The sequence below is a fragment of the Fusarium oxysporum genome, chromosome 2, assembly GCF_000149955.1.
Source record: "Fusarium oxysporum f. sp. lycopersici 4287 chromosome 2, whole genome shotgun sequence".
NCBI classification, from domain to species: domain Eukaryota; kingdom Fungi; phylum Ascomycota; class Sordariomycetes; order Hypocreales; family Nectriaceae; genus Fusarium; species Fusarium oxysporum.
The window spans coordinates 3,251,324-3,264,603 of NC_030987.1; the positions used below are offsets into that span (position 1 = coordinate 3,251,324).

The 13,280-nt window shown below is 47.6% G+C and overlaps 5 protein-coding genes across 7 annotated transcripts; 4 read left to right on the forward strand and 1 right to left on the reverse strand.

Annotated features, from left to right (window-relative positions):
* Nucleotides 1-4,073, reverse strand: FOXG_08367 (uncharacterized protein). Of its 3 annotated transcripts, XM_018387269.1 has the most exons (5): nt 3,306-3,887; nt 2,261-3,247; nt 1,512-2,205; nt 1,153-1,459; nt 1-1,050 (listed from the first exon to the last, which is right to left on the reverse strand). In XM_018387269.1, exons 1-3 carry the CDS (start codon nt 3,509-3,511, stop codon nt 1,653-1,655), a joined length of 1,746 nt encoding a protein of 581 aa, XP_018245107.1. In that variant the 5' UTR covers nt 3,512-3,887; the 3' UTR covers nt 1-1,050; nt 1,153-1,459; nt 1,512-1,652. The 3 variants fall into 3 exon arrangements, with proteins under 3 accessions (XP_018245107.1, XP_018245106.1, XP_018245105.1); XM_018387268.1 differs by having other exon boundaries at nt 1,153-2,205; XM_018387267.1 differs by having other exon boundaries at nt 1-2,205; nt 3,306-4,073.
* FOXG_19806 (uncharacterized protein) lies at nt 3,766-4,162 on the forward strand (the record flags this gene model as incomplete). The annotated part of the gene is made up of 3 exons (XM_018400081.1): nt 3,766-3,790; nt 3,882-3,968; nt 4,116-4,162. 3 exons carry the CDS (start codon nt 3,766-3,768, stop codon nt 4,160-4,162), a joined length of 159 nt encoding a protein of 52 aa, XP_018245108.1.
* Nucleotides 4,163-6,439: 2,277 nt separating this feature from the next.
* On the forward strand, nt 6,440-8,110 carry FOXG_08368 (uncharacterized protein; the record flags this gene model as incomplete). Its single annotated transcript, XM_018387270.1, has 1 exon — nt 6,440-8,110. One exon carries the CDS (start codon nt 6,440-6,442, stop codon nt 8,108-8,110), a length of 1,671 nt encoding a protein of 556 aa, XP_018245109.1.
* Nucleotides 8,111-8,388: 278 nt separating this feature from the next.
* Nucleotides 8,389-11,479, forward strand: FOXG_08369 (uncharacterized protein). The gene is made up of 4 exons (XM_018387271.1): nt 8,389-8,612; nt 8,703-8,867; nt 8,917-11,042; nt 11,096-11,479. The coding sequence occupies exons 1-4, from the start codon at nt 8,490-8,492 to the stop codon at nt 11,256-11,258; spliced, it is 2,577 nt and encodes an 858-aa protein (XP_018245110.1). The 5' UTR covers nt 8,389-8,489; the 3' UTR covers nt 11,259-11,479.
* Nucleotides 11,480-11,588: 109 nt separating this feature from the next.
* FOXG_08370 (uncharacterized protein) lies at nt 11,589-13,093 on the forward strand. The gene has a single exon (XM_018387272.1). The coding sequence runs from the start codon at nt 11,869-11,871 to the stop codon at nt 12,889-12,891; it is 1,023 nt and encodes a 340-aa protein (XP_018245111.1). The 5' UTR covers nt 11,589-11,868; the 3' UTR covers nt 12,892-13,093.
* Nucleotides 13,094-13,280: the final 187 nt, after the last annotated feature.

Sequence of the window (13,280 nt, forward strand, 5' to 3'; positions counted from 1 at the left end):
GGCAGGTTCTGTGAAGACTGATGCCAGAGTGTGTGAAGAGTGTTTCCAGATTATAGAGCGTTATCTTAAACTTCAAGATGAAAGTGTTTTTTGCGTAGACGAAAGTCTTTAACAAGTTCTTGGTGATCATATCCAAGGGGGGAATGTCAAGAATTTATAGTCCGAGAGAACAAGAGGCACTCTTATCCGTTTGTATTGCAGACAATGCAAACTCTCCTAACAAAACTTAAGCATGACCTCTTATGAATCTAGCAGTAAAGCAGACTGCTTCATACTCTGCTTGTTGGCTCATTGCCAGACCGCAAAGTATGGTCACTGGTTACACTGGGATGCTCTGGGATCAGGGTTGAAGTTGTATCGTCGTTGATTCATCTGGCAATCGAGCACTCAGGGCACAATCTGATGTTCGCGCACGCTACTGCATGTGTATCCTATCCTGGATAGTATGGTCGCGTTGTGGGATAGTACGCACTCACTCTTGTCTGATTGCTTGGTGAATCAGTGAGAAGGGGTTGTAGTGCCATGCATCTAATGAGAGGGGAACAACATATCTCTTTGTTATGAGGGCGATTTGTTCAGTGATAGCTCTGAATCTGCCTCCTTACGCGTACACCGGACTGTCATACCGTATCTCAGCAACTTTTCAAATGCGATCATTGTTCGGTCCTTTCTGCCCTCGCAGTAGTAAACGCCCATGATAATGTCTGCCATCCATTACGGACAATACATGAAGCTAGGGGTAGTGACGGATGAGATATCAGTCAGCTTATCCATACATGTCAAGACTCGAGGTCCCGCTCGGTGATTCTCATGCGGCTACCCGTTGTCTTAATGCGTAAAGCCGTCTCGACTCTGGTCTCCAGTCAATTCGCAACCGCCAACACCCTCAACTTGCTGAATATCTCGCATCTTACGCAATGCGTCCCACAAGGTGAAGCAGTCATCGATCTTGTGACCACGGGCGATTGCAGAATGAATCAGCTATAGAGCATGAGGAGTTTCCCAGAAAATTTGTAGATTAGCAAAAAGAGACCAGAGCCACGCATGATGCTAAAAGATTTTCAGTCGCGCTATTGATTTGGATGTTACACAAAAGGCATGTGAGCCTATGAGCGTAGCAAACAGGGACGGCAGATGCAGTGGCAAACTCACGAGGTGAAGTGTTGATGCGGGTATCCTGAACAATATGCGTATCGGCATGAATCAATGTCGATACCCGTCTAATTAATGCATGAGAAGAAATTTGAGACCCGCCGGTATTATACGCTCGTAGATCGCTTTGTCATAGATGCACAACATTAGCTTGCTTCGATATCAGGTTGTTGAGAAAGTAGCGCCGAGAACCCGATTGATATTCGACTGACGGGGCTCTGGGATTTGAATGCTCCCTAGAGTCATTGAACAGTCGATCATATTTCGTTTGTGAGCTTCCTTATTACGAAATCTTATGTTTCCTGGGCTATAAAGTCATTAGCTAGCCTTACAAACGACTTCACAGGCTGGTGAATCACGGTAAGGATAAATCGCCAAGTCTCAATTTTGCAAACGAGAGATTGTATCTTAGATAAATCACTTTTGGTTCTTGTTTGTCGATCCACCCACTGAGACTGCAAAGCCTCCAAGTTCAACTTATTTGATGCTCCTAGCACAATCTAAAAGACATTACCCTTAGTCTGCTGTCTGTCGATCGGCTTGTTACGCCAGACAATGACACAGATACAGATCAAAGGCAAGAAAGCGCAGCCGGCAATGACCATCTCGCGCTGTACAACTCCGTAGGCGTGAACGACGGCATCTCGGATAGGGGTACCTATAGGGTCGGCCATCTGCAGCTTCATGTCGCCGTAGAGGGCAGCGGTTTGGTTCTTGGCGTCCTGGGGAAGAGCCTTGTACATCTCCCTTGGTAGGTCGTTGGTCCATAGAGCGCCAGAGATGCCGAAACCGATGGCCTGGCCGATGGAGCCAAACATAGAGTAAAGCGCGAGCACAACGGCAATCTCCTGGTGGGTAACCTGAGTCATGATGGCGAGAGGCCCGGTCATGGCCCAGATACCACCGCACACACCATGGAAGACCTGGCACATGACAAGGTAACCGATGTCGTTTCCAGGCTGTCGGAAGTGAATGAGAAGTGCAGTACCAAGGACACACCAGGGGATGCCGAAGACTGCAGGCCAGTAGTATCTTCCATACCAACGGAGGAAACTGAATGCCATGTTAGCAGAATGGTCAGTTTGGTAGACGGGGTAGCGGAACTTACAGTCCGATGAAGGGTGCCAGAATAGTTGAGGTCACAGAAAATGCGTTTAGAGTGTAACCAGCGGTAGCGATGCTGAGACCATGGACAACCTGGAGGTATGAGTTGTAATAGGTGTCCCATGCAAAGATGGACATGTTGAGAAAAGCGCTTAGAAGGCAAGCACCTAGGATGGTTCGGTCCTTGAGAAACTTGAAAGGCACATAGGGTACCTTAGCATACCACTTCTCCCAGGCAGCAAATCCAGCAAGGCATACAACGCCGACAACAAGCATTGCGATGATATAGTCAGTCTTCCAACCGTTGGGAGCGCGAGTGGCAATGTTGAGAGGGGTCAGAATAAGAGAAAAGCCAGCAATGGTGAGGATCATGCCAACGATGTCAAACTCAACGAAGTAGTACTTGATTGAGTCCCAGATACTGCGCTGGCTCTTCTCTGGCAGGTATCCAAGCTTCTTAGCCTTGATTTCATGGTACATGAAAATGGCAGACACAGGGATAGAGAAGAAGACAAGGATGATACAAAAAGAGCCGAAAGCCCAACGATAGGTCGAGTGCTTGAAGAACAACTCTGCGATCTTAGGGCCACCGAAGGTCGAAGCAAGTCGGGGGCTCATGTAAAGGCCGAACATGATCATACGGTTGCGAAGAGAGGTCATATCTGAGAGAACGACATCGATAATGTAGCTTAACCCAACGTGGCCAACCCAGTAGAAGGTGTGACCAGCAGCGTAAGTCTCGACATTCTTACAGCAGGCCTTCATAATCATTCCAATGATAATTATCAGAATCATTAGCAGGAACCCCTCGTTTCGGCCGCGGATATCGATGATCTTGGCAATGGCGAGCTTGCTGACACCCGCAATGATGGATCCGAAAACACTGGTAATTGCAAGCAGGCCGTGCTGGCTGAACGAAGAAGTGACATATGGCACCAAGCTGGAGTGAACAGCCTGAAGTAGAGTGTCGACGAAGTTGACCAGGTAGAGGCTGTATCAATGTTAGCTGGTTCTCGTTGGCTTACAAGTCGGAACATTGGAGAGCATACAATATGAAGACAGCCCACATCATACCAGGAGACCAGACTTTGGTGATGGCCTCAACACGCTTGACACCATCCTGCTTGATCTCGGAGCTATCATCGGAATCATGCTCCTTTTCCTTGTCGGGGAAATCATTGATGGTATGGTTCTCAGGCTGTATCTGCTTCTCGAAGTCGCCCTGGACTTGGGCTGGGCTAGTAGAAGCGGCCATTTTCTCTTGATGAAACCTCCGAGCTCCAATGATGACCAGAGAGCTGGGAATAGAGTTGTAAAGAAGGTTAAGAAGTACCACGAGTGGGTTGCACTTGGCTGGGGCCCTTCGTACTTAAGGCGGTGGCATGAAGGAACATAAATGCAACACAGGAACGTGATTAAGGCCGCGGATTTATAGACAGCGTTACATTCTCCAGAAATATTCGCGACATCCCGTCTCGTCTCGTCTCTTCCTCCATGAGTGGCAAGACAATGGAACGGACTGTCCATCTTCTGGGTCTGTAGGGATTAGTCTTGCACTGGACCTGTCCTGTAGAGATGCCAGTGCCTTGTTCCGGAAGTCGGACTAATGCCAAGCTCTTTTACAGAGAAAAAGTTCGCAGAGAAGGGCCAAGAAGGGTCATGGATTCATGGTTCCTGTATTGCAGTGGATAATTCTGAGTGGAGTTTCTGCGGTAAGACGGATGAGCACCCTTGAGCATCGGAGAGAACCCTAGTGCCAGGGAATAATTCTTTGTTCTCATTGGGAGAAGCTTGAAGGATTCATGTTGCTAGATGATCACTTCCGCAACTGGTCTAATACCGAGCTCTGGCCGCTGCAGAGGCTCTTTGCGATTCAGGGATGCTCGCCGAAGTTGCCTTTATCTGATCATCAGATAAGCCGATAAAGGAGGATTTAGTGGAGAGGCCCATCGCCTAATCCAAGCCGGTACAAAGGATCCCAGCATAATGAGTTCATGACCGATGCCGTCGGGTGAACTCTCATAGTCCGGTCCTCGACAAGAGTTGCTCGAGTTGATATAGATCTCTCGCAAGCACGAATCAGAAACTTGATGACCCGCAATTGATCAAATCTGTTATTCTCGAGAATGTGATTTAGCTGCATGTATGCAGAGTTTAATCCTGGTATGATCAATTCTTGACCAGTTCGCTTGACAATTGTCGTGAGATCAGTTGAGGTAGCCTATTAGCTATCCGTTTAGTTCTGGACCCGAGAACGAATTCTTCGATCAAGCAACCGACGAACTAGCAGAGTTTTACATACCCGTTTGAGGCCGTGGTGGGTTTAAGTTGAGGCGCTTCAGCCCTGGCGGCTCTTTCAGCCACCAGCGACTGATCATCTAGATAAGATAAGATCTTATGAAATAAGGTTTCTCATGTTGGTTCATTGCAGTTCCCTGTCGCTTAAGCAGCCCTTGTCCGTGATGTGTGTTCTGCGTAACTGCAGGTCAACGAGATAGTTCTTCTGTTGTATTTGTCAGAAGATCGTGATGTGGAAAGGCAAAATCAGTTGCTATTGAAATAACGCCTCAACCCTCAACGCGAACTAGTAGGCAAAAGCGCGTTGTTTCCGGTGGACAACATGAAGCCATCGCCTCCAGCCAGTGGAGAGCTAAACTGAAGATCCTGGGCAGTTCCACATCGTTACGGGCCTTCCTCACTAGTTCACCACGTTTTCATGCGGCCAAGAGGGATGGAAACGGAGTTTACCGATGTATTGGAGTCTCGATACAGTGGAAAGTGGAGGGTTTGAAGAAGAAGGATTCTTTTGCAGTGGAGCCCTCTGGCCTTATACGACCCTCGCTCAGCCAATTCTCTTTCTTGTCTTAAGGTCTTGCCTTAAAGATCGTTCGAGTAGGCGTGGGGGGCTTGAAGATAATCTAAGCTCCATCTTGGCAACAGCGAAATAAGCAGGATCGAGGCGACTCTTCCTCGGAGATGAATATCTTGACCGATCAGAAAGTCGCCAACAATGGCTCGTCAAAGCAATAGGTAGACCGAGCTTCATCGTTTTAGCAGTAAGATATAGAAGAATATAGTCTTCTTTTCCGAGAGCATAACTCGGACTTTCTTTATTCAGAGATTCTATCTGACTTTGAAAACAACCATACACATACGATACTGTACCAAACTCAATCTCTTATATACAAGTCCATGAGTAAATGCTGTTGATAAAGGTATACAGTAGTAAGGATCTCTCATGATATACATTCTGTCAAATAAGTCGTTGATTCTCAAGAATATCAACTGAAAGGTCTGGATCTGAAGCAACAAAGAACGGTACGCGTGTCAGACCTTTGATTCAGTCATCGCTACAGGTCTCTGACTTCTGAGACAGCCTTTGCATAACGAAGGCTAGTTTGAATATATTGTTCAAGGAACCTTGTCAAATGGCATGCATGATAGTATGTCATCGTATCTCACTAAACTTTAGAATCTTATCCGGTATGCAATACCTTAAATAGGTGACACTTACCATCAAAAGTTTCCTTAACTATTTTCTCCACAACATAGGCTTAAACTTTCCATAATAAATCAGCGCAACGTCTTAAATGAGCCAGCAAACGGTGCGATATTCGAAATGGCTAAAAGTAAGCTTCACATACCAGTAGAGTCACTCCTGACAAATGGGTACCAGGTGCTTCAAAAAGCACTAGGTAGGTAGCAGAGCATATTTCTCTCGAAGGTGGTACTCCCCATACATATGTGATCCAGCGTTGGCAATGTGAAGGATCTTTCCCAAGATAGTGAAACAGCTAACAAAGAGGACTCTGAAGTGTGAACATGCCGTTTACCGTCATGGGTGGTAGGGGCCTCAGAGTATAAATGACTGAATTCATACCTTAATCATAAGGGCCAATGAGTATTGAAAGTGCTTAGTCTTTTACACTTTGAGCTCATGTCTGTCACCAGAAATTTTCAATATACATACATAAACTTTTGAATATTGTATAATACAAACTCAAAGTGACTGTCTAGACTCATATAAATAATGGATTTCACCTTTTACTATCTAGATTCTATTCATTTTTGTCTATCCTTGCTTCATGAATTTCAACAGACAATTGGCACCAAGAAATCACAATCGATTATACTAATGAATCAAAGATCCTTTGCTTCAGAGGCTTGTATACAGAACAGACGAATGGCTCCCCCTAACCCTCTATTTACTCCTACCAATAGGAAGTATCTTGGCCCTGAGGAATTCTACGCCAGTCTCGATGACTACGTCAACCCGAATGTCAATGTCTTTGAAGAATATCATTCTAGTCTTTATTACGCGAACCAACCATCCTTCTTTGACAATGCTTTCTGCGGTCATGACGATTCATCCATTATTCAGGAGGACCTTTTCGGTTCCAGGATCGTCCACCGTACTGAGATGGATATTGACTCGGAAGACAGCCGCCCTAATTGTAATGTTGAGGGGGACTCGAATCTCTATGTCCCAGAGTCTTCAAACACAAATTCCACTCATCACGTTTGCCTCTTCGATCCTTTCGCGCTTGTTGGCTCGACTATTGATCCCGAACTTCTCTCCTCTAATGGTTCAGCGGGCATTGAAAACCACATCAAGCATGACACGACTGAGAGCGTGCTGTTGGAAACAGAATCCACCACTTCCGACAGCAAAATCATGCAGGATCAAATTAAAGCCGATTTCGATGAGGAGATGCTTCAGGATGCCATGGCCATCCTAAAATTTCAAAGTCTCGTTGTCTTAAGAGAGCAAGATCGAGCTCGCCTCAGAAAAGACATTCCCATAATGATGGACAAATGGGCGACACAGGAATTGGCGGATACTCTCTCGGCCCTAGAGGACCAGTCTATTGTTGACAGTATATACAAGCTTCACCAACTTATACTCTCTCGGATCAAAGACTACCTGAATAAGGCGACCTCTGATTTCCTTCCACGAGCATACCGAGGTCTTCCTGTGGTGGACTCGGACTTGACTTCTACCGAGCACCCAAGGCTTGAGGGGGAGTTTGACCTGTATCTTCTTGGCAAACCTGGACGAAAAATTCTTTTCTGGGCTTTCTTAAGACACGAGTTGATGAGCAAGGTTCGCCTTTATGTTGCGGTTATCCATCGTCGCTACAGGCCTCGAGTCGAACTGAGTCGACGAGGAGGCCATAAGTTTCTACCATGGGAGGACGAAGCCATCAGGTGTGTTCAGATATATATACAGACTCTGTATACAGCCTTCTTTTCTGAGTGGTCTGGAGCTGAGGTGCCGGATCCACCACCCCCGGGACTTGGACGTTCCAACAGCATAGTCTGCGAGACGACCCAATGGGTAGAAGCGCTCACAGGCGATAAGTCCGTATGCGCCATGGCCGCAGCAAGGCTGCCGAGTTATGGTCTTGAACCCATCATGAGCCTTATGGACGAGAGACACAAGCAGCAAGGCCAAGAAGCTTCCATTGAGCCTGCACTGTCTCTTATCAGAAATGCCAACTTCCGTTGTGACTATGATCGCGCCCACAAAGAAACTGTCTCAGGAAGTTTTGACAGAAAGAGGGGCTTGTTTCCAGAATTATGGAACGACATCGTACTTCGTCATGGCACGCCTCGCAATTATACGCAAGAGAATCTTGCCCTACTCCGACAACGCGCATGGGTTTTCTTCTGGGGTTCTCCAGCTCATCCTCAGCGTGAGGCTTTACTCAACATATCACAGGAGGGGGGCACTGGATTCTCTGGTCTTAAGGGATGGGAACGTTCTTTCTTTCAAAGAGGGTCCGCAAATGCAGATTCGGAGGAGATGGATGGAGTTTACGTTTTAGGCTCATTTACTTTGCAGCAGACTTAAAACCATGTGACTCAGAGGATACCAAGATCCTTACTCGATGATCACGAAGGAGATACTGGAGGTAGATTAGAAAGATCTGCGCCCGAAGTAGAAAGTGCACCCCAGTAATTCAACACTATCTTACACGTATGGAATGTGGTTCAAGGAAGTGAGGTAAATGGCTTGTAAGACTTCTTCGTGGTACAGGGTAGGAGTTTGTGACACATGACTCAGCACCAAAGCTCATGTGGGTCCGTCCTCCTTCACCGTCTCTGTACGTCATCGGTTCTAACTCGTCAGGCGCCACAACTTGATCCTGAATAGCCTCAGCCTTGCATTTGCGTCTCGCACAACAACTCTCAGCATTTGTCGCTGTGAGTATCCATCATCGTCCCTCGCGATGAAGAACAAAACCGATTCATGCTGGGATGAGAAGATTATCGACCCTGACACCGGGAAGAGCCTCGAGGTCCAGCTCGTATTATCTTTGGTGATTGGTGTCTCTGCCTTCTTCCTCTTCTGTGTACGTTCATCCTTGGCACGCTTGCGAAAGACCTCGCGCTTCCCCGATAATAAAACAAAGCTATAAGCCACAGAACTGACTCCTTGAAAGTTCCTACGCCCACGATGGCCCGCCCTTTACGCTGCGCGAAAACGGCGCCTCGATCATCAGCTTGGTCTACCCGCCCTCCCAAATTCCACGTTTGGCTGGATCCCGACACTGTTTAAAATTACCGAGGAGCAGGTCCTGGCTTCCGCTGGACTCGATGCTTTTGTGGTACGACATAAATCCCGAGCAGCCTATGTAAATCGCTGACAGATTATAGTTTCTGAGCTTCTTCAAAATGGCCATCCGACTCTTTAGCATTATGGCATTCTTCGCGACTGTTATCCTGTTGCCAATCAATCGTTCATTTTCGGACACCAAAAGCAAGAAGGGCCATGGTGGTGATGATACATCAACTGTCCCGGGTTCGTTTTATGGAACAGATCAGAACGTGTTCTCAGATGCGAGTTTCCTCGACATACTTAAGCACAAAGATAAAACGGACAAGAGTTACGAGAAGTCCTGGCTGTGGGCTTACGTTATTTTTACATACTTCTTCGTCGGCTTGACGATATACTATCTCAACCTGGAGACATTCCGCGTCATCAAATTTCGTCAGGACTATCTCGGATCACAGTCCACAGTGACAGATAGGACATTTCGACTTACAGGAATTCCCGAGGACTTGCGATCGGAGGAAAAGATCAAGGATCTCATCGAAAAGCTGGGCGTTGGGAAAGTTGAGAAGGTCATGCTTTGCCGAGACTGGAAGAAACTTGACGATCTTGTGGAATTGAGGGACGCCACTTTAAGACGCCTTGAAGGTGCCTGGGCCACTTTCCTTCAACATCAGCGTCGGAAAAGAAAGAATGCTGGACATCAACGAAGACGTGGCAATGGTGTGTCTCAGGAACAAGAAGACGATGACCAAACCGGAGAAAATGGGCGTCTCTTGGACTCTCAACAGGAGCCCTGGGACTCTGGAGATGAAGGCAGACCTAAAGTCAACATACGCTATGGTACCCTTGGTTTGCGATCCCGCAACGTTGATGCTATCGATTACTACGAGGAACGACTTCGAAGATTGGATGCCCAAGTCATAGAGGCTCGCAAGAAGACATACGCGCCCACAGACATGGCCATTGTTACTATGGACTCGGTAGCTTCATGCCAGATGGCTATCCAAGCACGAATCGACCCCAGGCCAGGCCGGCTTTTGACTAAGTTGACACCGGCCCCTTCGGACCTTGTCTGGAGGAATACATATGCACCCCGTGGTATTCGTCGCCTTAAGTCCTGGGCTGTGACTTTGTTCATCACGGCGCTCACACTCGCTTTCATTTTCCCCACCATTGCCATTTCGTCATTGTTGAGTTACTGCACAATTGAGTCCAACTTTAAACCATTTGCCAAATGGCTACAAGCGCACGGCGTTATCTTCTCGTTGGTCCAAAACGGCTTGCCCGCTCTGGTTGTGTCGCTTCTTAACGTTGCTGTCCCTTACCTGTACGACTTCCTATCCAATCACCAAGGCATGATTTCTCAGGGCGACGTGGAACTCTCCGTCATCTCCAAGAATTACTTCTTCACCTTCTTCAATACCTTTTTTGTTTTTGCAGTTTCATTGTCAGGAATTAATTTCTGGAGCAGGCTTCAGGATTTTGCCAAGGACACAAGCAAAATGCCACGCGCGATTGCTGGTGATGTGGAGAAGCTATCGATCTTCTACATTTGCTTTATTATGCTACAGGGCATTGGACTTATGCCCTTCCGAATTCTCGAGGCAGGGAGTGTATTCCTCTACCCATTCCTGCGTTGGTTGTCCAAAACACCACGCGACGCTCTCGAGCTCAAGAAACCCCCGGTTTTCCAATACGGCTTTTTCCTTCCTACGTCTCTACTTGTTTTCAACCTGTGTCTTATCTACAGTGTCCTGGCCTGGGGATATGCTATACTCATCGTTGGGACCGTCTATTTCTGTCTGGGCTACTTTGCCTTCAAGTACATGGTACTATATGCAATGGACCAGCCTCAACATGCCACTGGAGGTGCGTGGAGAATAATAAGCTACCGCATCATCGTCGGGTTGCTTGTCTTGGAAGTTGTCATGGTGGGCCGAATCGCCACTAGCGAGGCATTCATTCAGTCGGTGTGCATTCTGCCACTGCTCCCCTTTACCATCTGGTACAGCTACTATATCAAGCAGCGATTCGAGCCTCTGACCAAATACATTGCACTTCGCGCTGTCAGGGCAGATGAGGATCCAGACGATGCAGCTGCGCTGGATGACGCATTTGAGAACGAGGCCCGCCCTCGACCCTCACAGGCCATTCTGCGTCGTGGAAGCACCCTAGACGAGTACAAGGAGAAGGGCCTGCAATTCGTCAACCCCAGTCTTGTGGCCCCGTAAGTAACATTTTACCTACTATGTTGACGTGAATTTTCTGACAGATATACAGACTTCCCCAGCCGTGGATCTACGACGAGCCACCTCCACCAATCCCCACGGATGACACACAGACAACAGAGGAGACTGAACGCCCTGTTCTGCAGGGTGTCGATAGCACACTCGGTATAGGAGACGAAAACGTTTGGAGAGACAATGGAGGAAATAATGTTTAATGACGTTGATTGAAGGTGGCATGCATGATTATGGCGCTTGCTTGGTGTTTGAAGTTAGAGCAGGCACCCCAATGTCCTTTTCTTTGATCGCAAGAATACACGTTAGCTTTTTGTCCGTCCTTAGTCATGCTTAGAATAACTGAAGATATATACAAATCATGAAATTGAAGAGCAGTTGAGTCGTGAAACTGAGTCAAGCAGGAGCTATCTCGGCCTTTCCCCTTTTCCTGTTGGGCACTTCCAATCCCGTGATTTGACGATAGTCAGTGCTTGCCTTTGTGAACAATGACTGAGGCGGTCATTTTCTCCTCCATCATCATCATTCGTTTGGCCAACTATCAACAAGCCCATATCACGAGAAAATTCGCTCATACCTACATATGAATTCTATACACACCTTTTGAGATCTGCTCAGATCGCGACTACCTACCTCTCGATGTGCCATTGGGCGTGACCTCGCTAAGCACATGATCTGACAAGGTATATGCGGCTGATGCACTTCGACTCCGGCGACGTTCGGTAATCTGTTCGGACCAGTCGGGAACGTCTTCAACATTCCGGTAGCAAGCCCAGCGGCTTGACTTTAGGGAGCGACACAGGGGTCACGGCAATGACCCTTCTGAGTGGAGTCGTCAGAGTATACGATCAATCCTCCCCGTTTATGGAAGCCTGCGATGACTATGGCCAGCAACAGCAGCATCGCGGTAGAGAACAAAGCCCAACCCAAGGAATAACCACCAGCAACATCAGGGATCATTACAGACCTGTTCCCTTGGGCGATGGAGACCATGTTTTGTACACGAATCCCAGAACTGGGACCCTTTCTTTGGGCTCTGATGCAACGGGAGGGTCTTTGGATCGCTTAATTTGCAAGGCCCAATTTCGTCCTCCAATGAATACGACGTCAACACTGCCCGTGTTGTACACAGCTGTATCTGACACGAGACTCGGGGTCTGTGTCATGGCGACATTTTCGGTTGGTAGTGGATACGACAGTCTAGGAGAGGACATCTTCACCAGATCTATCAACCCCGATCCGTCAATATCTTCAGACACAGACAAACAGATGGTTGTTCTTTACATGATATCGCCAGATGTGCTTGCCGTCATATCTCACGGCCTATGTCGTCAGCATTGCATGAATGCCACCCAACATGATGAAAATGGCAGCTTGTTGGTTGAGATAGACTCACGGCCCAAGGGAAGTTGCAACGAGATTGACTCTGAGGGTGATAGTTTCGCAGAAGTGACAACATATCCACTCGAAATTCGAGGACTACCAGTTGCTATCTGTTGCAATTTGGTGGAGCTTGCCCTGGATTCGGGAGCTGATATGATTCTCTGGGCGTTCTGCGTGCAGGGGTGGGCCCGGGCGTGGGCCTTGCGTGTCGGTCATCAAGACACACCTCATCGTACAGTCGTGGAGGCCAATGGGAGTCTGAGACAGGTCGATTCTAAGGGCGACTACAATATGACAGAAGAGGAGCAGGTGGTTGCAGCGCCAGATGTTTCTTTTAAAGCTTTGACAAGTGCAGAGATTGCCCTAAAGATAAAACCGGACACGACTGGGCAAACACCGCCGACCTACGAACATGGGAGTCTTGTTACTAAGATTATATTTCGGGAGTGGTAGACAAACTTTATTGAAGACTCGAGAGGGAGCTTGACTAGTTGTTAGAGAGGAGAGACAAAGAGATTCGGCGACGTTCCGGAAAGACCAGAGATTGCATTATCAGTTGATAGCATCAATAAGTAACATGATAGTCTAAGCAGCCGTTACAAGGATTATTACCGAAGAGTGAACAGGGGTTGGTGCAGCAATGACGTTGGCGTGAAGCTTGAGTTTTTAGTCTCATTGTTTCAGCCCAGTCCAAGTCCAAGTTCCGATGACGGCGCTGAAGCTTAGATATCACGGGACCCACATCGGAAGCGACGGTTCCGATGTGGAGGCTCTTAAACGCCCGTTGATGTGTTCTACGGACTGAGACCGAAGACTAAATAAAGGAAGATAATCATAGCCCT